Below are 21,943 nucleotides of genomic sequence, written 5' to 3'. Positions count from 1 at the left end.
AGTGTCATTATGGTAGTTGTAGTCCGGCAGACCTTCAGCCAGTGGAAGAGTAGGGAGTGTCATTATGGTAGTTGTAGTCCGGCAGACCTGCAGCCAGTGGAAGAGTAGGGAGTGTCATTATGGTAGTTGTAGTCCGGCAGACCTTCAGCCAGTGGAAGAGTAGGGAGTGTCACTATGGTAGTTGTAGTCCGGGCAGACCTTCAGCCAGTGGAGGAGTAGGGAGTGTCATTATGGTAGTTGTAGTCCGGCAGACCTTCAGCCAGTGGAAGAGTAGGGAGTGTCATTATGGTAGTTGTAGTCCGGCAGACCTTCAGCCAGTGGAAGAGTAGGGAGTGTCATTATGGTAGTTGTAGTCCGGCAGACCTTCAGCCAGTGGAGGAGTAGGGAGTGTCACTATGGTAGTTGTAGTCCGGGCAGACCTTCTGCACCAGTTTGTAGTCCACGCTGTAGAAGGCGATGTAGATGCAGATGACTTTAAAGGGCTTGGAGCAGAGCCAGGAGACGTGGCTCTGTGTCTGTTCCTGGTAACACACCTTGGAGGAGTCGAAGCTGCACAGAGCCGTCTTCTTGTTGCGGTCCGTCTTCTCATACTCGATACGACAGTTGAAAGCTTTAGAGTCTTTTGTCTCCAGTGTGTACTGCTGAGCCATCTCAAACTCCACCACTTTAGACGGCGGCACCAGACTCACCGACACGTTCCCCAGGCCGGTGGAGTTATGGCGGAAGTAGACACTGAACGTTCCATTACCGTGGTCCACGATCTTCCCGGTGATCAGCAGGTTGAGTTTGACAGTCTTAATGTTGGAATGGAAGTCTCCCCAACCAAACATCTTCTTAAACTTGCCTGTCTTGATGATGGGTCGTCGCTTGGTTCTGGCCAGGCTGGCCTGAACATCTGTTTGGTTGGATAACCAATCCCAGAAGTCCTCCATGCTCTCTAGGTATGTCATGTCCCTGATGGGGTTGTGTTTAAGGCTGGATGGCCCGACGGCTCCAGGGACCCCCCTAGCGAATAGCCTCAGGGGGTTGAGGACTCTGGGACTGGCCCCGGCTCCGCTGGGGGAGAACTCCTCCTCATGGTCCCCCTCCCCCCACTCTATCAGCTCTGTCTCAGCTGCTGCTTGGAGCTGCTGTTTGGTTTTCCTGCACCACACCTACAGAGAAACAAAGAAAAAGACACATAGAGGGAAAGGTTAGAGGACATGAACTGTACCATATTATTCCAAACAGCATAGTAACTGGATGCATACAGATGTAGGATCTTAATTTGATCACTCTTTTGTTGCTGAGAATTTTCCTGAAGAGCAGGAAATGCAAACATGTAGTGTATTTGAGTTTTAAAAAGGATTCAAAAGTTTGTAATTTCCACTTTGAAATTTCAGACTTGATATGCCCTAACGAATTATTTATCAACCCTTACAAAAATGTCCTTTAATTATAATTCACATTCTGTGGCTGCATAATTATGTTCCTGCTGTAGCAAACTGGCTCAAATTAAGATCCTACATCTGTATGTGCAAAATAATATTCAAATTCAAATAATGAAAATAGAGACCCACTATAAGTGACAACAACGTGGTTTGGAGGTGTGGCTATGCGAAACTACGTTATGAGTAATCTCTCGTGAAACAAAAGAATCTGTCAGGCTGAAAGGAGCAGGAGTTCCTGTGTTATTTAGACAAATCAAGATTTAGCAGGTGTTAACATCTTTTCATATTTAGGAAGAGAAGGGGACATTCAGCCCATAACTTGAAAAGAGGGAGGGTGGACTCCTCATTCCGGTTTCGCTCTTCATTCTAGCATTTTTTGACCTCTTAACATGTCCTCTATGTATGGACCCAGAACATAAAGCCCCATTAAGTCTTTTTAAATGTATGTTTAAATCATCACTAATACATCTGTGTGTTTATTTAATGAATATATATTTTTTATTTATTATTTACTTTGGTCATTGAAATGTTGATCATGTGGGTGTTAGGAAACACTTACACAAAAAGGGCATTATCATGTTCACAATTTCAGAGTTATTTCGACCTCAGTGTGGAAATATCTTTTAAAAAATACAGGAAATTATGTTTTTAACTCCACTGGCCTTTTAATCGAGCAGCTGACCAATTACATGAAACTTTAGTTCTGAGCGTCAGAATCATCAAGATGGCGCCGACAGAGAGGGCTGCCTCGCTTCTAATCCTTAGGAAACTTTGCAGTATTTAGTTTTTTGGTATTATTTCTTACATTGTTAGCCCAGAAAATCCTAAGTGTTATTACATACAGCCGGGAAGAACTATTGGATATCAGAGCGACGTAAACTTACCAGCAGTACGACCAGGAATATGAATTTCCTGAAGCGTATCCTTTGTCCGAACCACCCAGGGCATTTGAACTGAGGCTGACCCAAAACAACGCCAGAGAAGAGGTAGACGGAGTGGTCTTCTGGTCAGACTTCGGAGGCGCGCACACCACCCACCGCTTCTGAGTATATTACTCGCTAATGTCCAGTCTCTAAATAACAAGCTCAATGAAATCAGGGCAAGGGTTGCTTTCCAGAGAGACATTAGGGATTGTAACATACTCTGTTTCACGGAAACATGGCTCTCTGGGTATATGCTGTTGGAGTCGGTACAGACACCTGGATTCTTTGTGCATCGCGCTGACAGGAATAAACATCTCTCCGGGAAGAAGGGCGGGGGTGTATGTTTTTCATGATTAACGACTCATGGTGTAATTGTAACAACATACAGGAACTCCTTTTGTTCACCTGACCAAGAATTCCTCACAATCAGAATCCGACCGTATTATCTTCCAAGATAATTCTCTTCGGTTATTGTCACAGCCGTGTATATCCCCCCTCAAGCTGATACCACGATGGCCCTCAAGGAACTTCAATGGACTTTATGCAAACTGGAAACCATATATCCTGAGGCTGCATTTATTGTAGCTGGGGATTTTAACAAGGCAAATCTGAGAACAAGGCTGCCTAAATTCTAACAGCAAATCAACTGTAGCACTCGCGCTGGAAAAACAGTGGATCACTGCTACTCTAACTTCCGCGATGCATACAAGGTCCTCCCCACCCTCCTTTCGGAATATCTGACCACGACTCCATTTTGCTCCTCCCTTCCTATAGGCAGAAACTCAAACAGGAATTAGCCGTGCTAAGGACTATTCAACTTTGGTCTGACCAATCGGAATCGACGCTTCAAGATTGCTTTGATCACGCGGACTGGGACATGTTCCGGGTAGCCTCAGAGAATAATATTGATGTACAGTGGGGAGAACAAGTATTTGATACACTGCCGATTTTGCAGGTTTTCCTACTTACAAAGCATGTAGAGGTCTGTCATTTTTATCATAGGTACACTTCAACTGTGAGAGACGGAATCTAAAACAAAAATCCAGAAAATCACATTGTATGATTTTTAAGTAATTAATTTGCATTTTATTGCATCACATTAGTATTTGATCACCTACCAACCAGTAAGAATTCCGGCTCTCACAGACCTGTTAGTTTTTCTTTAAGAAGCCCTCCTGTTCTCCACTCATTACCTGTATTAACTGCACCTGTTTGAACTCGTTACCTGTATAAAAGACACCTGTCCACACACTCAATCAAACAGACTCCAACCTCTCCACAATGACCAAGACCAGAGAGCTGTGTAAGGACATCAGGGATAAAATTGTAGACCTGCACAAGGCTGGGATGGGCTACAGGACAATAGGCAAGCAGCTTGGTGAGAAGGCTGTTGGCGCAATTATTAGAAAATGGAAGAAGTTCAAGATGACGGTCAATCACCCTCGGTCTGGGGCTCCATGCAAGATCTCACCTCGTGGGGCATCAATGATCATGAGGAAGGTGAGGGATCAGCCCAGAACTACACGGCAGGACCTGGTCAATGACCTGAAGAGAGCTGGGACCACAGTCTCAAAGAAAACCATTAGTAACACACTACGCTGTCATGTATTAAAATCCTGCAGCGCACGCAAGGTCCCCCTGCTCAAGCCAGCGCATGTCCAGGCCCGTCTGAAATTTGCCAATGACCATCTGGATGATCCAGAGGAGGAATGGGAGAAGGTCATGTGGTCTGATGAGACAAAAATAGAGCTTTTTGGTCTAAACTCCACTCGCCGTGTTTGGAGGAAGAAAAAGGATGAGTACAACCCCAAGAACACCATCCCGACCGTGAAGCATGGAGGTGGAAACATCATTCTTTGGGGATGCTTTTCTGCAAAGGGGACAGGACGACTGCACCGTATTGAGGGGAGGATGGATGGGGCCATGTATCGCGAGATCTTGGCCAACAACCTCCTTCCCTCAGTAAGAGCATTGAAGATGGGTCGTGGCTGGGTCTTCCAGCATGACAACGACCCGAAACACACAGCCAGGGCAACTAAGGAGTGGCTCCGTAAGAAGCATCTCAAGGTCCTGGAGTGGCCTAGCCAGTCTCCAGACCTGAACCCAATAGAAAATCTTTGGAGGGAGCTGAAAGTCCGTATTGCCCAGCGACAGCCCCGAAACCTGAAGGATCTGGAGAAGGTCTGTATGGAGGAGTGGGCCAAAATCCCTGCTGCAGTGTGTGCAAACCTGGTCAAGAACTCCAGGAAACGTATGATCTCTGTAATTGCAAACAAAGATCATGCCTGTCCCCATAGCTCTGCTATATATGTTCATGTAGACCATGCCTGTCCCCATAGCTCTGCTATATATGTTAATGTAGACCATGCCTGTCCCCATAGCTCTGCTATATATGTTCATGTAGACCATGCCTGTCCCCATAGGTCTGCTATATGAAATTCAACTTTATCAACAATGACACAGATTCATTCCAACAATTTATAAATAATGACATAGTTGTTATAATTGCAATTGTATTAAATATACTTCTACTGTATAGCCTATACACATCCTGAATGTGTTATTTCTCTATAGCACAGTCACAGTGGGACCAGTCTATATTTCTCTATAGCACCGTCACAGTGGGAGCAGTCTATATTACTCTATAGCACAGTCACAGTGGGACCAGTCTATATTTCTCTATAGCACAGTCACAGTGGGACCAGTCTATATTTCTCTATAGCACAGTCACAGTGGGACCAGTCTATATTTTTCTATAGCACAGTCACAGTGGGACCAGTCTATATTTCTCTATAGCACAGTCACAGTGGGACCAGTCTATATTTCTCTATAGCACAGTCACAGTGGCGCCAGTCTATATTTCTCTATAGCACAGTCACAGTGGCGCCAGTCTATATTTCTCTATAGCACAGTCACAGTGGGACCAGTCTATATTTCTCTATAGCACAGTCACAGTGGGACCAGTCTATATTTCTCTATAGCACAGTCACAGTGGGACCAGTCTATATTTCTCTATAGCACAGTCACAGTGGGACCAGTCTATATTTCTCTATAGCACAGTCACAGTGGGACCAGTCTATATTTCTCTGTAGCACAGTCACAGTGGGACCAGTCTATATTTCTCTATAGCACAGTCACAGTGGGACCAGTCTATATTTCTCTATAGCACAGTCACAGTGGGACCAGTCTATATTTCTCTGTAGCACAGTCACAGTGGCGCCAGTCTATATTTCTCTATAGCACAGTCACAGTGGGACCAGTCTATATTTCTCTGTAGCACAGTCACAGTGGCGCCAGTCTATTTCTCTGTAGCACAGTCACAGTGGGACCAGTCTATATTTCTCTGTAGCACAGTCACAGTGGGACCAGTCTATATTTCTCTGTAGCACAGTCACAGTGGGACCAGTCTATATTTCTCTGTAGCAGTCACAGTGGGACCAGTCTATATTTCTCTATAGCACAGTCACAGTGGGACCAGTCTATATTTCTCTGTAGCACAGTCAGTGGGACCAGTCTATATTTCTCTGTAGCACAGTCACAGTGGCGCCAGTCTATATTTCTCTGTAGCACAGTCACAGTTGGACCAGTCTATATTTCTCTATAGCACAGTCACAGTGGGACCAGTCTATATTTCTCTATAGCACAGTCACAGTGGGACCAGTCTATATTTCTCTATAGCACAGTCACAGTGGGACCAGTCTATATTTCTCTATAGCACAGTCACAGTGGCGCCAGTCTATATTTCTCTATAACAGTCACAGTGGGACCAGTCTATATTTCTCTATAGCAGTCACAGTGGCTCCAGTCTATATTTCTCTATAGCACAGTCACAGTGGGACCAGTCTATATTTCTCTATAGCACAGTCACAGTGGGACCAGTCTATATTTCTCTATAGCACAGTCACAGTGGGACCAGTCTATATTTCTCTATAGCACAGTCACAGTGGGACCAGTCTATATTTCTCTATAGCACAGTCACAGTGGGACCAGTCTATATTTCTCTATAGCACAGTCACAGTGGGACCAGTCTATATTTCTCTATAGCACAGTCACAGTGGGACCAGTCTATATTTCTCTATAGCACAGTCACAGTGGGACCAGTCTATATTTCTCTGTAGCACAGTCAGTGGGACCAGTCTATATTTCTCTGTAGCACAGTCACAGTGGCGCCAGTCTATATTTCTCTGTAGCACAGTCACAGTTGGACCAGTCTATATTTCTCTATAGCACAGTCACAGTGGGACCAGTCTATATTTCTCTATAGCACAGTCACAGTGGGACCAGTCTATATTTCTCTATAGCACAGTCACAGTGGGACCAGTCTATATTTCTCAATAGCACAGTCACAGTGGCGCCAGTCTATATTTCTCTATAACAGTCACAGTGGGACCAGTCTATATTTCTCTATAGCAGTCACAGTGGCTCCAGTCTATATTTCTCTATAGCACAGTCACAGTGGGACCAGTCTATATTTCTCTATAGCACAGTCACAGTGGGACCAGTCTATATTTCTCTATAGCACAGTCACAGTGGGACCAGTCTATATTTCTCTATAGCACAGTCACAGTGGGACCAGTCTATATTTCTCTATAGCACAGTCACAGTGGGACCAGTCTATATTTCTCTATAGCACAGTCACAGTGGGACCAGTCTATATTTCTCTATAGCACAGTCACAGTGGGACCAGTCTATATTTCTCTATAGCACAGTCACAGTGGGACCAGTCTATATTTCTCTATAGCACAGTCACAGTGGGACCAGTCTATATTTCTCTGTAGCACAGTCACAGTGGGACCAGTCTATATTTCTCTATAGCACAGTCACAGTGGGACCAGTCTATATTTCTCTATAGCACAGTCACAGTGGGACCAGTCTATATTTCTCTGTAGCACAGTCACAGTGGCGCCAGTCTATATTTCTCTATAGCACAGTCACAGTGGGACCAGTCTATATTTCTCTGTAGCACAGTCACAGTGGGACCAGTCTATATTTCTCTGTAGCACAGTCACAGTGGCGTCAGTCTATATTTCTCTATAGCACAGTCACAGTGGGACCAGTCTATATTTCTCTGTAGCACAGTCACAGTGGGACCAGTCTATATTTCTCTGTAGCACAGTCACAGTGGCGTCAGTCTATATTTCTCTATAGCACAGTCACAGTGGGACCAGTCTATATTTCTCTATAGCACAGTCACAGTGGGACCAGTCTATATTTCTCTATAGCACAGTCACAGTGGGACCAGTCTATATTTCTCTGTAGCACAGTCACAGTGGGACCAGTCTATATTTCTCTGTAGCACAGTCACAGTGGGACCAGTCTATATTTCTCTATAGCACAGTCACAGTGGGACCAGTCTATATTTCTCTGTAGCACAGTCACAGTGGGACCAGTCTATATTTCTCTGTAGCACAGTCACAGTGGGACCAGTCTATATTTCTCTGTAGCACAGTCACAGTGGGACCAGTCTATATTTCTCTGTAGCACAGTCACAGTGGGACCAGTCTATATTTCTCTGTAGCACAGTCACAGTGGGACCAGTCTATATTTCTCTGTAGCACAGTCACAGTGGGACCAGTCTATATTTCTCTGTAGCACAGTCACAGTGGGACCAGTCTATATTTCTCTATAGCACAGTCACAGTGGGACCAGTCTATATTTCTCTGTAGCACAGTCACAGTGGGACCAGTCTATATTTCTCTGTAGCACAGTCACAGTGGGACCAGTCTATATTTCTATGTAGCACAGTCACAGTGGGACCAGTCTATATTTCTCTATAGCACAGTCACAGTGGGACCAGTCTATATTTCTCTGTAGCACAGTGGGACCAGTCTATATTTCTCTGTAGCACAGTCACAGTGGGACCAGTCTATATTTCTCTATAGCACAGTCACAGTGGGACCAGTCTATATTTCTCTGTAGCACAGTCACAGTGGGACCAGTCTATATTTCTCTGTAGCACAGTCACAGTGGGACCAGTCTATATTTCTCTATAGCACAGTCACAGTGGGACCAGTCTATATTTCTCTGTAGCACAGTCACAGTGGGACCAGTCTATATTTCTCTGTAGCACAGTCACAGTGGGACCAGTCTATATTTCTCTGTAGCACAGTCACAGTGGGACCAGTCTATATTTCTCTGTAGCACAGTCACAGTGGGACCAGTCTATATTTCTCTGTAGCACAGTCACAGTGGGACCAGTCTATATTTCTCTGTAGCACAGTCACAGTGGGACCAGTCTATATTTCTCTGTAGCACAGTCACAGTGGGACCAGTCTATATTTCTCTATAGCACAGTCACAGTGGCGCCAGTCTATATTTCTCTGTAGCACAGTCACAGTGGGACCAGTCTATATTTCTCTGTAGCACAGTCACAGTGGGACCAGTCTATATTTCTCTGTAGCACAGTCACAGTGGGACCAGTCTATATTTCTCTATAGCACAGTCACAGTGGCGCCAGTCTATATTTCTCTATAGCACAGTCACAGTGGGACCAGTCTATATTTCTCTGTAGCACAGTCACAGTGGGACCAGTCTATATTTCTCTGTAGCACAGTCACAGTGGGACCAGTCTATATTTCTCTGTAGCACAGTCACAGTGGGACCAGTCTATATTTCTCTGTAGCACAGTCACAGTGGGACCAGTCTATATTTCTCTGTAGCACAGTCACAGTGGGACCAGTCTATATTTCTCTATAGCACAGTCACAGTGGCGCCAGTCTATATTTCTCTGTAGCACAGTCACAGTGGGACCAGTCTATATTTCTCTGTAGCACAGTCACAGTGGGACCAGTCTATATTTCTCTATAGCACAGTCACAGTGGGACCAGTCTATATTTCTCTATAGCACAGTCACAGTGGCGCCAGTCTATATTTCTCTGTAGCACAGTCACAGTGGGACCAGTCTATATTTCTCTGTAGCACAGTCACAGTGGGACCAGTCTATATTTCTCTATAGCACAGTCACAGTGGGACCAGTCTATATTTCTCTGTAGCACAGTCACAGTGGGACCAGTCTATATTTCTCTGTAGCACAGTCACAGTGGGACCAGTCTTATATTTCTCTGTAGCACAGTCACAGTGGCGCCAGTCTATATTTCTCTGTAGCACAGTCACAGTGGGACCAGTCTATATTTCTCTGTAGCACAGTCACAGTGGGACCAGTCTATATTTCTCTGTAGCACAGTCACAGTGGGACCAGTCTATATTTCTCTATAGCACAGTCACAGTGGGACCAGTCTATATTTCTCTATAGCACAGTCACAGTGGGACCAGTCTATATTTCTCTATAGCACAGTCACAGTGGGACCAGTCTATATTTCTCTATAGCACAGTCACAGTGGGACCAGTCTATATTTCTCTGTAGCACAGTCACAGTGGGACCAGTCTATATTTCTCTATAGCACAGTCACAGTGGGACCAGTCTATATTTCTCTGTAGCACAGTCACAGTGGGACCAGTCTATATTTCTCTGTAGCACAGTCACAGTGGGACCAGTCTATATTTCTCTATATGAATACATTGAATAGAGCCTTTTTGTTTTGGAGGTGGTGTGTACATCTTAACATTGTCAAGTATGCTTTAAAATACTGTACTGATTTGAAACTTAACTCCTATTTAATGTCACCTGCATGAAAATCTTTATGTATTTGCCATGTTTATTTAGCAAATAAATCAAAGTAATCATGAATAGACTGCATTAAATGAACACAATAATGTCATTTGTGACTGTAGGCTAATCCTCATACCTGAGAAGAAATAGTTTAGTTTATATGAAATACTCACATGAAACAGGAGGAAAATGAAGAGGAATGCTCTTAGTGTGTTCATGGTTACGATCTGCTCTCAGACTTTATTTAGGATGAATGGCGATGAAATCCCCTTGTTTTGTGACAAGAGGATGCCATTACTGCCATCAGCTGTGGAGGATACACAGACAAACACTTCGTAGATATATAATCATAATATCATTAAAAATGATAACCACGTGGCATTTCATATGTATCCCGGCATTACTGTCAATCATAACGTTCATGGTATAATAAGCACAAACACTAAAGTATTCTGAGTTTGAATGCTTATGCTTATAAATACATTTTGAGTAAAAATATCCTTGCAATATTTGTTGTAAACTGTGTATGAATAAGCTAAATGTGTTACTATAAAGACATTAAAATACACCTTACCTTTTTCTCAATGCAGTAGGCTAGGCTCTCTCCGTTAGTTCGGAACAGACGGTGAATCCATCCTCTCCATGCACGTCGGGCAAGCAGTCACCACAGTGCTCTGACTTAACTGGGTTTATTGGTCTGAAGCAGAAACCTATTTTCTATCCGGGAAAAAACAGAGAATTCTGCCCAAATACATTTCCAGTGACTGTATCCAGTGTCTTGATTGAAACAATAAGTCCAGCCTTAAAGCCACTTTGCATCTGCTTAAAAAAAATATATGTATATATATTTACCCAAGCAGCAATGTCATAATGCCATTACACATTGTCTTGGTGAAATGATGTTTTGCAGCAGAGAACAACCCGGTGTTGCACTGAAGAACCTAGAACCTAGTTCCTACTGCGATCTGGCGGTATCCTCTGTAGTTGTCACAATGCGTCTGCCCCATGTTCCGAGGTTCGCTGTCTGAGTGCATGGAGAGACATCTCCTTTTGACGTCTACCTAGGAGGAACTTTGAGCTTGTAAGGAGCTAGTTGTGGTTCTTCTGTTTAGGACCAAATCAATTTCTTTAACCCATTACGTGCTTGGTCTTTTCTCACTGACTTCTTTCAGTTGCTGCATGTATGGCTATTTACTTCTGTTTTCATATTTTTTTTAAATATTTTTTTTTTACCTTTATTTAACTAGGCAAGTCAGTTAAGAACAAATTCTTATTTACAATGATCAGTTAGATGTGGTACAGCCTGGATTTGAACCAGGGACTTTAGCCATGCCTCTTGCACTGAGATGCAGTGCCTTAGACCACTGCGCCACACGGGAGCCCAAACTTTATATGAAGTTTTTTGGAAGTCTGTATCATGTCAGACACAATGACCTAAATAATAGTTAGGTCTTCATTCATACACACTCTGATCTATGAACCACTGAGATATACTGTAGTTGACTATACTGCATGATCAAACTATACTGCATGATCAAACTATACTACATGATCAAACTATACTGCATGATCAAACTATACTGCATGATCAAACTATACTGCATGATCAAACTATACTACATGATCAAACTATACTGCATGATCAAACTATACTGCATGATCAAACTATACTGCATGATCAAACTATACTACATTATCAAACTAAACTTCATGATCAAACTATACTACATGATCAAACTATACTGCATGATCAAACTAAACTTCATGATCAAACTATACTACATGATCAAACTATACTACATGATCAAACTATACTGCATGATCAAACTAAACTGCATGATCAAACTATACTACATGATCAAACTATACTACATTATCAAACTAAACTGCATGATCAAACTATACTACATGATCAAACTATACTGCATGATCAAACTAAACTGCATGATCAAACTATACTACATTATCAAACTAAACTGCATGATCAAACTATACTTCATGATCAAACTATACTACATGATCAAACTATACTACATTATCAAACTAAACTGCATGATCAAACTATACTTCATGATCAAACTATACTACATGATCAAACTATACTACATGATCAAACTATACTACATGATCAAACTACATGATCAAACTATACTGCATGATCAAACCAGATATTGGTGTGTCTTCTGCACCACCATGTGGTTTAATAAAGCAGTTGATATTGTAGTATATATACCATCCCACCAATAGATGGCGCAGTAGGCTTGGCAGTGTCTGGTTTGGACTGCTGGTAAGGAAACATGGGAGAAGAGGGGGATATTATGTAGATCCTACATGTACCATCATGGAAGAAGGAAAGTGATAGAAAACTATAGTCAGATGTCCTGTGGATCTGTTTGGATGGAGTCTGTCAAGTCTGGGTGATTTCAGGTCAAGGCTCAAATTAACCTAAAATTTTTTTTTCCCCCCAGACTACCCAGACCATCCAGACAACCCAGACCATTCAGACTACCCAGACCATCCAGACTACCCAGACCATCCAGACTACCCAGACCATCCAGACTACCGACACCATTCAGACTACCCAGACCATCCAGACTACCCAGACCGTCCAGACTAGAGACCATCCAGACTACCCAGACCATCCAGACCGTCCAGACTAGAGACCATCCAGACTACCCAGACCATCCAGACCGTCCAGACTAGAGACCATCCAGACTACCCAGACCATTCAGACTACCCAGACCATCCAGACCGTCCAGACTAGAGACCATCCAGACTACCCAGACCATCCAGACTACCCAGACCATCCAAACTACCCAGATCATCCAGACTAGAGAGCATCCAGACTACCCAGAGCATCCAAACTACCCAGACCATCCAAACCATTCAGACCATCCAGACTACACAGACCATACAGACTACACAGATCATCCAGACTACCCAGACCATTCAGACCATCCAGACTACACAGACCATCCAGACTACCCAGACCATCCAGACTACAGACCATCCAGACCATCCAGACTACCCAGACCATCCAGACTACCCAGACCTTCCAGACCATCCAGACTACCCAGACCATCCAGACTACCCAGACCATCCAGACTACAGACCATCCAGACTACAGACCATCCAGACTACCCAGACCATCCAGACTACCCAGACCATCCAGACTACCCAGACCATCCAGACTACACAGACCATCCAGACTAGAGACCATCCAGACTACACAGACCATCCAGACTAGAGACCATCCAGACTACACAGACCATCCAGACTACACAGACTACCCAGACCATCCAGACTACCCAGACCAACCAGACTACACAGACCACCCAGACTACCCAAACAATCCAGACCATCCAGTCTACCCAACAATCCAGACCATCCAGTCTACCCAGACCATCCAGTCTACCCAAACAATCCAGACCACCCAGTCTACCGAAACAATCCAAACAATCCAGACCATCCAGACTACCCAGACTACACATACCATCCAGACTAGAGACCATCCAGACTACACACACACACCCCAAGACCCTTTGACTTTTTCCACATTTTGTTACGTTAAAATTGATAAAATCATTTTTTCCCCCTCATCAATCTACACACAAAACCCCATAATGACATCACAAAACCCCATAATAATAAAGCATAAACAGTTTTTTTAGAAAAACTTTTCAAATTTATAAAAAAAGATGTAAAAAAATACCTTATTTACATAAGCATTCAGACCCTTTGCTATGGGACTCGAAATTGAACTCAGGTGCATCCTGTTTCCATTGATCATCCTTGAGATGTTTCTATCATTTGATTGGAGCACCTGTGGTAAATGTAATTGTTGGAACATGATTTGGAAAGGCACACACCTGTCTATATAAGGTCCCACAGTTGTCAGAGCAAAAACGAAGTTTGGAACCACCAAGACTCTTCCTAGAGCTGCCCGGCCGGCTAAACTGAGCAATCGGGGGAGAAGGGCCTTGATCAGGGAGGTGACCAAGAACCTGATGGTGACTCTGACAGAGCTCCAGAGTTCCTATGTGGAGATGGGAGAACCTTCCAGAAGGACAACCATCTCTGTAGCACTCCACCAATCAGGCCTTTATGGTAGAGATGAAAGTCACTCATGACAGCCCGCTTGGAGTTTGCTAAAATGCACCCAAAGGACTATCTGACCATGAGAAACAATATTCTCTGGTCTGATGAACCAAGATTGAACTCTTTGACCTGAATGCCGAGGAAACCAGGCACCAGCATGGTGGTGGCAGCATCATGCTGTGGGAATGTTTTTCAGCGGCAGGGACTGGGAGACTAGTCAGGATCGAGGGAAGATGAACGGAGAAAAGTACAGAGAAGTCCCTAAGCACACAGCCAAGACAACACAGGAGTGGCTTCGGGACAAGTCTTTGAATGTTCTTGAGTGGTCCAGCCAGAGCCCGGACTTGTACCCTATCAAACATCTCTGAAGAGACCCCAAAATAGCCATGCAGCGACACTTCCCATCCAACATGACAGAGCTTGAGAGGGTTTGAAGAGAAGAATAGGAGAAACTCCCTAAATACAGGTGTGCCAAGCTTGTAGCGTCATACCCAAGAAGACTCGAGGCTGTAATCGCTGCCAAAGGTGCTTCAACAAATTACTGAGTAAAGGGTCTGAATACATATTATAGTTTTTTTTATACATTTGCAAACATTTCTAAAAACCTCTTTTTGCTTTGTCATTATGGGATATTGTGTGTAGGTTCATGAGGATTTTTTTTATTTTTATACATTTTAGAATAAGGCTGTAACGTAACAAATGTGGAAAAAGTCAAGAGGTCTGAATACTTTCCATATGCACTGTATATAGCCAAGCTATCATTGACTAGGTACTGGTACTCAATGTATATAGCCAAGCTATCATTGACTAGGTAATGGTACTCCATGTATATAGCCAAGCTATCATTGACTAGATACTGGTACTCCATGTATATAGCCAAGCTATCATTGACTAGGTACTGGTACTCCATGTATATAGCCAAGCTATCATTGACTAGATACTGGTACTCCATGTATATAGCCAAGCTATCATTGACTAGGTACTGGTACTCCATGTATATAGCCAAGCTATCATTGACTAGGTACTGGTACTCCATGTATATAGCCAAGCTATCATTGACTAGATACTGGTACTCCATGTATATAGCCAAGCTATCATTGACTAGATACTGGTACTCCATGTATATAGCCAAGCTATCATTGACTAGGTACTGGTACTCCATGTATATAGCCAAGCTATCATTGACTAGGTACTGGTAGTCCATGTATATAGCCAAGCTATCATTGACTAGGTACTGGTACTCCATGTATATAGCCAAGCTATCATTGACTAGGTACTGGTAGTCCATGTATATAGCCAAGCTATCATTGACTAGATACTGGTACTCCATGTATATAGCCAAGCTATCATTGACTAGGTACTGGTACTCCATGTATATAGCCAAGCTATCATTGACTAGGTACTGGTAGTCCATGTATACAGCCAAGCTATCATTGACTAGGTAATGGTACTCCATGTATATAGCCAAGCTATCATTGACTAGGTACTGGTAGTCCATGTATACAGCCAAGCTATCATTGACTAGGTACTGGTAGTCCATGTATATAGCCAAGCTATCATTGACTAGGTAATGGTACTCCATGTATATAGCCAAGCTATCATTGACTAGGTACTGGTAGTCCATGTATATAGCCAAGCTATCATTGACTAGGTACTGGTACTCCATGTATATAGCCAAGCTATCATTGACTAGATACTGGTACTCCATGTATATAGCCAAGCTATCATTGACTAGATACTGGTACTCCATGTATATAGCCAAGCTATCATTGACTAGGTACTGGTAGTCCATGTATATAGCCAAGCTATCATTGACTAGGTACTGGTACTCCATGTATATAGCCAAGCTATCATTGACTAGATACTGGTACTCCATGTATATAGCCAAGCTATCATTGCTCATGATGTATTCCTTGTATTGCTATTTGTTTCTGTTATTATTCTGCATTGATGGAAGGGCCGTCAGTAAGCATTTCACCGTTAGTCTACACTTGATTAATCAAGTGTTTAGTCTCCAAGTACAAACATTATCATGTGATAAAAGCATTGTATTTATTAAGAAAGCATGTTGTGAAAATAATGACAATAAACCATAGACACATGAATCTTTACACAAACAGAATGTCCTCAAAATATCTCCAGGATGACAGGTGTCACCATTCATCAGAACAGTCTGTCAAAAAGTTGCTTGGTTGTCTCTGCAGTAGCCAGTCCCCAGGGTGTTGCCTCCCTGCAGTAGCCAGTCCTCAGGGTGTTGCTTGGTTGTCACTACAGTAGCCAGTCCCCAGGGTGTTGCCTCCCTGCAGTAGCCAGTCCTCAGGGTGTTGCTTGGTTGTCACTACAGTAGCCAGTCCCCAGGGTGTTGCTTGGTTGTCACTACAGTAGCCAGTCCCCAGGGTGTTGCCTCCCTACAGTAGCCAGTCCCCAGGGTGTTGCCTCTCTACAGTAGCCAGTCCCCAGGGTGTTGCCTCTCTGCAGTAGCCAGTCCCCAGGGTGTTGCCTCTCTGCAGTAGCCAGTCCTCAGGGTGTTGCTTGGTTGTCACTACAGTAGCCAGTCCCCAGGGTGTTGCTTGGTTGTCTCTGCAGTAGCCAGTCCCCAGGGTGTTGCTTGGTTGTCTCTGCAGTAGCCAGTCCCCAGGGTGTTGCTTGGTTGTCTCTGCAGTAGCCAGTCCCCAGGGTGTTGCTTGGTTGTCTCTACAGTAGCCAGTCCCCAGGGTGTTGTCTCTCTACAGTAGCCAGTCCCCAGGGTGTTGTCTCTCTACAGTAGCCAGTCCCCAGGGTGTTGCTTGGTTGTCTCTACAGTAGCCAGTCCCCAGGGTGTTGCTTGGTTGTCTCTACAGTAGCCAGTCCCCAGGGTGTTGCTTGGTTGTCTCTGCAGTAGCCAGTCCCCAGGATGTTGCTTGGTTGTCTCTGCAGTAGCCAGTCCCCAGGATGTTGCTTGGTTGTCTCTGCAGTAGCCAGTCCCCAGGGTGTTGCTTGGTTGTCACTACAGTAGCCAGTCCCCAGGGTGTTGCTTGGTTGTCACTACAGTAGCCAGTCCCCAGGGTGTTGCCTCCCTGCAGTAGCCAGTCCCCAGGGTGTTGCTTGGTTGTCACTACAGTAGCCAGTCCCCAGGGTGTTGCTTGGTTGTCACTACAGTAGCCAGTCCCCAGGGTGTTGCCTCCCTGCAGTAGCCAGTCCTCAGGGTGTTGCTTGGTTGTCACTGCAGTAGCCAGTCCCCAGGGTGTTGCTTGGTTGTCTCCCTGCAGTAGCCAGTCCCCAGGGTGTTGCTTGGTTGTCTCTGCAGTAGCCAGTCCCCAGGGTGTTGCTTGGTTGTCTCTGCAGTAGCCAGTCCCCAGGGTGTTGCTTGGTTGTCTCTACAGTAGCCAGTCCCCAGGGTGTTGTCTCTCTACAGTAGCCAGTCCCCAGGGTGTTGCCTCTCTGCAGTAGCCAGTCCCCAGGGTGTTGCTTGGTTGTCTCTACAGTAGCCAGTCCCCAGGGTGTTGTCTCTCTACAGTAGCCAGTCCCCAGGGTGTTGCCTCTCTGCAGTAGCCAGTCCCCAGGGTGTTGCTTGGTTGTCTCTCTGCAGTAGCCAGTCCCCAGGGTGTTGCTTGGTTGTCTCTCTGCAGTAGCCAGTCCCCAGGGTGTTGCTTGGTTGTCTCTCTGCAGTAGCCAGTCCCCAGGGTGTTGCTTGGTTGTCTCTCTGCAGTAGCCAGTCCCCAGGGTGTTGCTTGGTTGTCTCTCTGCAGTAGCCAGTCCTCAGGGTGTTGCTTGGTTGTCTCTACAGTAGCCAGTCCCCAGGGTGTTGCTTGGTTGTCTCTGCAGTAGCCAGTCCCCAGGGTGTTGCTTGGTTGTCTCTGCAGTAGCCAGTCCCCAGGGTGTTGCTTGGTTGTCTCTACAGTAGCCAGTCCCCAGGGTGTTGTCTCTCTACAGTAGCCAGTCCCCAGGGTGTTGCCTCTCTGCAGTAGCCAGTCCCCAGGGTGTTGCTTGGTTGTCTCTCTGCAGTAGCCAGTCCCCAGGGTGTTGCTTGGTTGTCTCTCTGCAGTAGCCAGTCCTCAGGGTGTTGCTTGGTTGTCTCTACAGTAGCCAGTCCCCAGGGTGTTGCTTGGTTGTCTCTGCAGTAGCCAGTCCCCAGGGTGTTGCTTGGTTGTCTCTGCAGTAGCCAGTCCCCAGGGTGTTGCTTGGTTGTCTCTACAGTAGCCAGTCCCCAGGGTGTTGTCTCTCTACAGTAGCCAGTCCCCAGGGTGTTGTCTCTCTACAGTAGCCAGTCCCCAGGGTGTTGCTTGGTTGTCTCTGCAGTAGCCAGTCCCCAGGGTGTTGCTTGGTTGTCTCTCTGCAGTAGCCAGTCCCCAGGGTGTTGCTTGGTTGTCTCTCTGCAGTAGCCAGTCCTCAGGGTGTTGCTTGGATGTCTCTGCAGTAGCCAGTCCTCAGGGTGTTGCTTGGTTGTCTCTCTGCAGTAGCCAGTCCCCAGGGTGTTGCTTGGTTGTCTCTCTGCAGTAGCCAGTCCCCAGGGTGTTGCTTGGTTGTCTCTCTGCAGTAGCCAGTCCCCAGGGTGTTGCTTGGTTGTCTCTCTGCAGTAGCCAGTCCCCAGGGTGTTGCTTGGTTGTCTCTCTGCAGTAGCCAGTCCTCAGGGTGTTGCTTGGTTGTCTCTACAGTAGCCAGTCCCCAGGGTGTTGCTTGGTTGTCTCTGCAGTAGCCAGTCCCCAGGGTGTTGCTTGGTTGTCTCTGCAGTAGCCAGTCCCCAGGGTGTTGCCTCTCTGCAGTAGCCAGTCCCCAGGGTGTTGCTTGGTTGTCTCTGCAGTAGCCAGTCCCCAGGGTGTTGCTTGGTTGTCTCTGCAGTAGCCAGTCCCCAGGGTGTTGCCTCTCTGCAGTAGCCAGTCCCCAGGGTGTTGCCTCTCTGCAGTAGCCAGTCCCCAGGGTGTTGCCTCTCTGCAGTAGCCAGTCCCCAGGGTGTTGCCTCTCTGCAGTAGCCAGTCCCCAGGGTGTTGCTTGGTTGTCTCTGCAGTAGCCAGTCCCCAGGGTGTTGCTTGGTTGTCTCTGCAGTAGCCAGTCCCCAGGGTGTTGCCTCTCTGCAGTAGCCAGTCCCCAGGGTGTTGCCTCTCTGCAGTAGCCAGTCCCCAGGGTGTTGCCTCTCTACAGTAGCCAGTCCCCAGTGTTCATGCAATACATATTACAAGGCTTCTTTCCTTTTGTTCTGTTGTCTTCAGACAGTAACACGTTAATCTGTGGTTAGTCTGGAGGTTCATCTGAAACATCTTCAGTCTCTTCCCACACATGAACCATGTACCCAGAGCAAGATGCTCTATCTAGGGCCCAATTATAATAACTTACATAACTCTGTACATACTTACAGCAGCCTGTTGCCTGGGCCAACACAATGCACTATGGATACAGAGGAGTGGTCTTTACATAGCAGGTATGATGGATGACGGTAGAGGAACAACATGTTACATAGCAGGTATGATGGATGACATAGCAGGTATGATGGATGACATAGCAGGTATGATGGATGACGGTAGAGTAACAACATGTTACATAGCAGGTATGATGGATGACGTAGCAGGTATGATGGATGACGGTAGAGGAACAACATGTTACATAGCAGGTATGATGGATGACGGTAGAGTAACAACATGTTACATAGCAGGTATGATGGATGACGTAGCAGGTATGATGGATGACGTAGCAGGTATGATGGATGACGGTAGAGGAACAACATGTTACATAGCAGGTATGATGGATGACGGTAGAGTAACAACATGTTACATAGCAGGTATGATGGATGACGTAGCAGGTATGATGGATGACGGTAGAGGAACAACATGTTACATAGCAGGTATGATGGATGACGTAGCAGGTATGATGGATGACGGTAGAGGAACAACATGTTACATAGCAGGTATGATGGATGACGTAGCAGGTATGATGGATGACGGTAGAGGAACAACATGTTACATAGCAGGTATGATGGATGACGTAGCAGGTATGATGGATGACGGTAGAGGAACAACATGTTACATAGCAGGTATGATGGATGACGTAGCAGGTATGATGGATGACGGTAGAGTACCAACATGTTACATAGCAGGTATGATGGATGACGTAGCAGGTATGATGGATGACGGTAGAGGAACAACAAGTTACATAGCAGGTATGATGGATGACATAGCAGGTATGGTGGATGACGGTAGAGTAACAACATGTTACATAGCAGGTATGATGGATGACGGTAGAGTAACAACATGTTACATAGCAGGTATGATGGATGACGTAGCAGGTATGATGGATGACGGTAGAGGAACAACATGTTACATAGCAGGTATGATGGATGACGGTAGAGTAACAACATGTTACATAGCAGGTATGATGGATGACGGTAGAGTAACAACATGTTACATAGCAGGTATGATGGATGACGTAGCAGGTATGATGGATGACGTAGCAGGTATGATGGATGACGGTAGAGGAACAACATGTTACATAGCAGGTATGATGGATGACGGTAGAGTAACAACATGTTACATAGCAGGTATGATGGATGACATAGCAGGTATGGTGGATGACATAGCAGGTATGGTGGATGACGGTAGAGGAACAACATGTTACATAGCAGGTATGATGGATGACGGTAGAGTAACAACATGTTACATAGCAGGTATGGTGGATGACATAGCAGGTATGGTGGATGACGGTAGAGTACCAACATGTTACATAGCAGGTATGATGGATGACGTAGCAGGTATGGTGGGTGACGGTAGAGGCACAACATGTTACATAGCAGGTATGATGGATGACGGTAGAGGCACAACATGTTACATAGCAGGTATGGTGGATGACGGTAGAGGAACAACATGTTACATAGCAGGTATGATGGATGACGGTAGAGGAACAACATGTTACATAGCAGGTATGATGGATGACGTAGCAGGTATGATGGATGACGGTAGAGGAACAACATGTTACATAGCAGGTATGATGGATGACGTAGCAGGTATGATGGATGACGTAGCAGGTATGGTGGATGACGGTAGAGTAACAACATGTTACATAGCAGGTATGATGGATGACGGTAGAGGAACAACATGTTACATAGCAGGTATGATGGATGACGGTAGAGGAACAACATGTTACATAGCAGGTATGATGGATGACGTAGCAGGTATGGTGGATGACATAGCAGGTATGATGGATGACGCTAGAGGAACAACAAGTTACATAGCAGGTATGATGGATGACGGTAGAGGAACAACATGTTACATAGCAGGTATGATGGATGACGTAGCAGGTATGGTGGATGACGGTAGAGTAACAACATGTTACATAGCAGGTATGGTGGATGACATAGCAGGTATGATGATGACATAGCAGGTATGATGGATGACGGTAGAGGAACAACATGTTACATAGCAGGTATGATGGATGACGGTAGAGTAACAACATGTTACATAGCAGGTATGATGGATGACATAGCAGGTATGATGATGACATAGCAGGTATGATGGATGACGGTAGAGGAACAACATGTTACATAGCAGGTATGATGGATGACAGTAGAGGAACAACATGTTACATAGCAGGTATGATGGATGACGGTAGAGGAACAACATGTTACATAGCAGGTATGATGGATGACATAGCAGGTATGGTGGATGACATAGCAGGTATGGTGGATGACGGTAGAGGAACAACAAGTTACATAGCAGGTATGATGGATGACATAGCAGGTATGGTGGATGACATAGCAGGTATGGTGGATGACGGTAGAGGAACAACAAGTTACATAGCAGGTATGATGGATGACATAGCAGGTATGGTGGATGACATAGCAGGTATGGTGGATGACGGTAGAGGAACAACAAGTTACATAGCAGGTATGATGGATGACATAGCAGGTATGGTGGGAT

General features: G+C 45.2%; 2 protein-coding genes across 2 annotated transcripts; both read right to left on the bottom strand.

The window, feature by feature from the left end:
- Window positions 1-365: 365 nt before the first annotated feature.
- Window positions 366-10,969, bottom strand: LOC120037118 (neurexophilin-2-like). The gene is made up of 2 exons (XM_038983293.1): window positions 10,922-10,969; window positions 366-1,154 (listed from the first exon to the last, which is right to left on the bottom strand). The coding sequence occupies exons 1-2, from the start codon at window positions 10,967-10,969 to the stop codon at window positions 366-368; spliced, it is 837 nt and encodes a 278-aa protein (XP_038839221.1).
- A 5,121-nt stretch (window positions 10,970-16,090) lies between these two features.
- Window positions 16,091-19,322, bottom strand: LOC120037117. The gene is made up of 5 exons (XM_038983292.1): window positions 19,314-19,322; window positions 18,441-19,172; window positions 17,995-18,294; window positions 17,579-17,932; window positions 16,091-17,516 (listed from the first exon to the last, which is right to left on the bottom strand). The coding sequence occupies exons 1-5, from the start codon at window positions 19,320-19,322 to the stop codon at window positions 17,241-17,243; spliced, it is 1,671 nt and encodes a 556-aa protein (XP_038839220.1). The 3' UTR covers window positions 16,091-17,240.
- Window positions 19,323-21,943: the final 2,621 nt, after the last annotated feature.

The sequence above is a fragment of the Salvelinus namaycush genome, unplaced genomic scaffold, assembly GCF_016432855.1.
Source record: "Salvelinus namaycush isolate Seneca unplaced genomic scaffold, SaNama_1.0 Scaffold1576, whole genome shotgun sequence".
NCBI lineage: Eukaryota > Metazoa > Chordata > Actinopteri > Salmoniformes > Salmonidae > Salvelinus > Salvelinus namaycush.
Note: the sequence above shows the minus strand (reverse complement) of the source record. Positions and strands in the feature narration are given on the sequence as shown.

Coding starts and splice junctions, on each gene's coding strand:
- LOC120037118 (XM_038983293.1), bottom strand. CDS start 10,969: ATGGGGCAGACGCATTGTGACAACTACAGAGGATACCGCCAGATCGCA. Junction 1,155..10,921: donor GAGGATACCGCCAGATCGCA/GTAGGAACTAGG, acceptor GTTTCTCTGTAG/GTGTGGTGCAGGAAAACCAA.
- LOC120037117 (XM_038983292.1), bottom strand. Junction 17,933..17,994: donor GGACTGGCTACTGCAGAGAG/GCAACACCCTGG, acceptor GCTACTGTAGAG/ACAACCAAGCAACACCCTGG. Junction 17,517..17,578: donor GGACTGGCTACTGCAGAGAG/GCAACACCCTGG, acceptor GCTACTGTAGAG/ACAACCAAGCAACACCCTGG.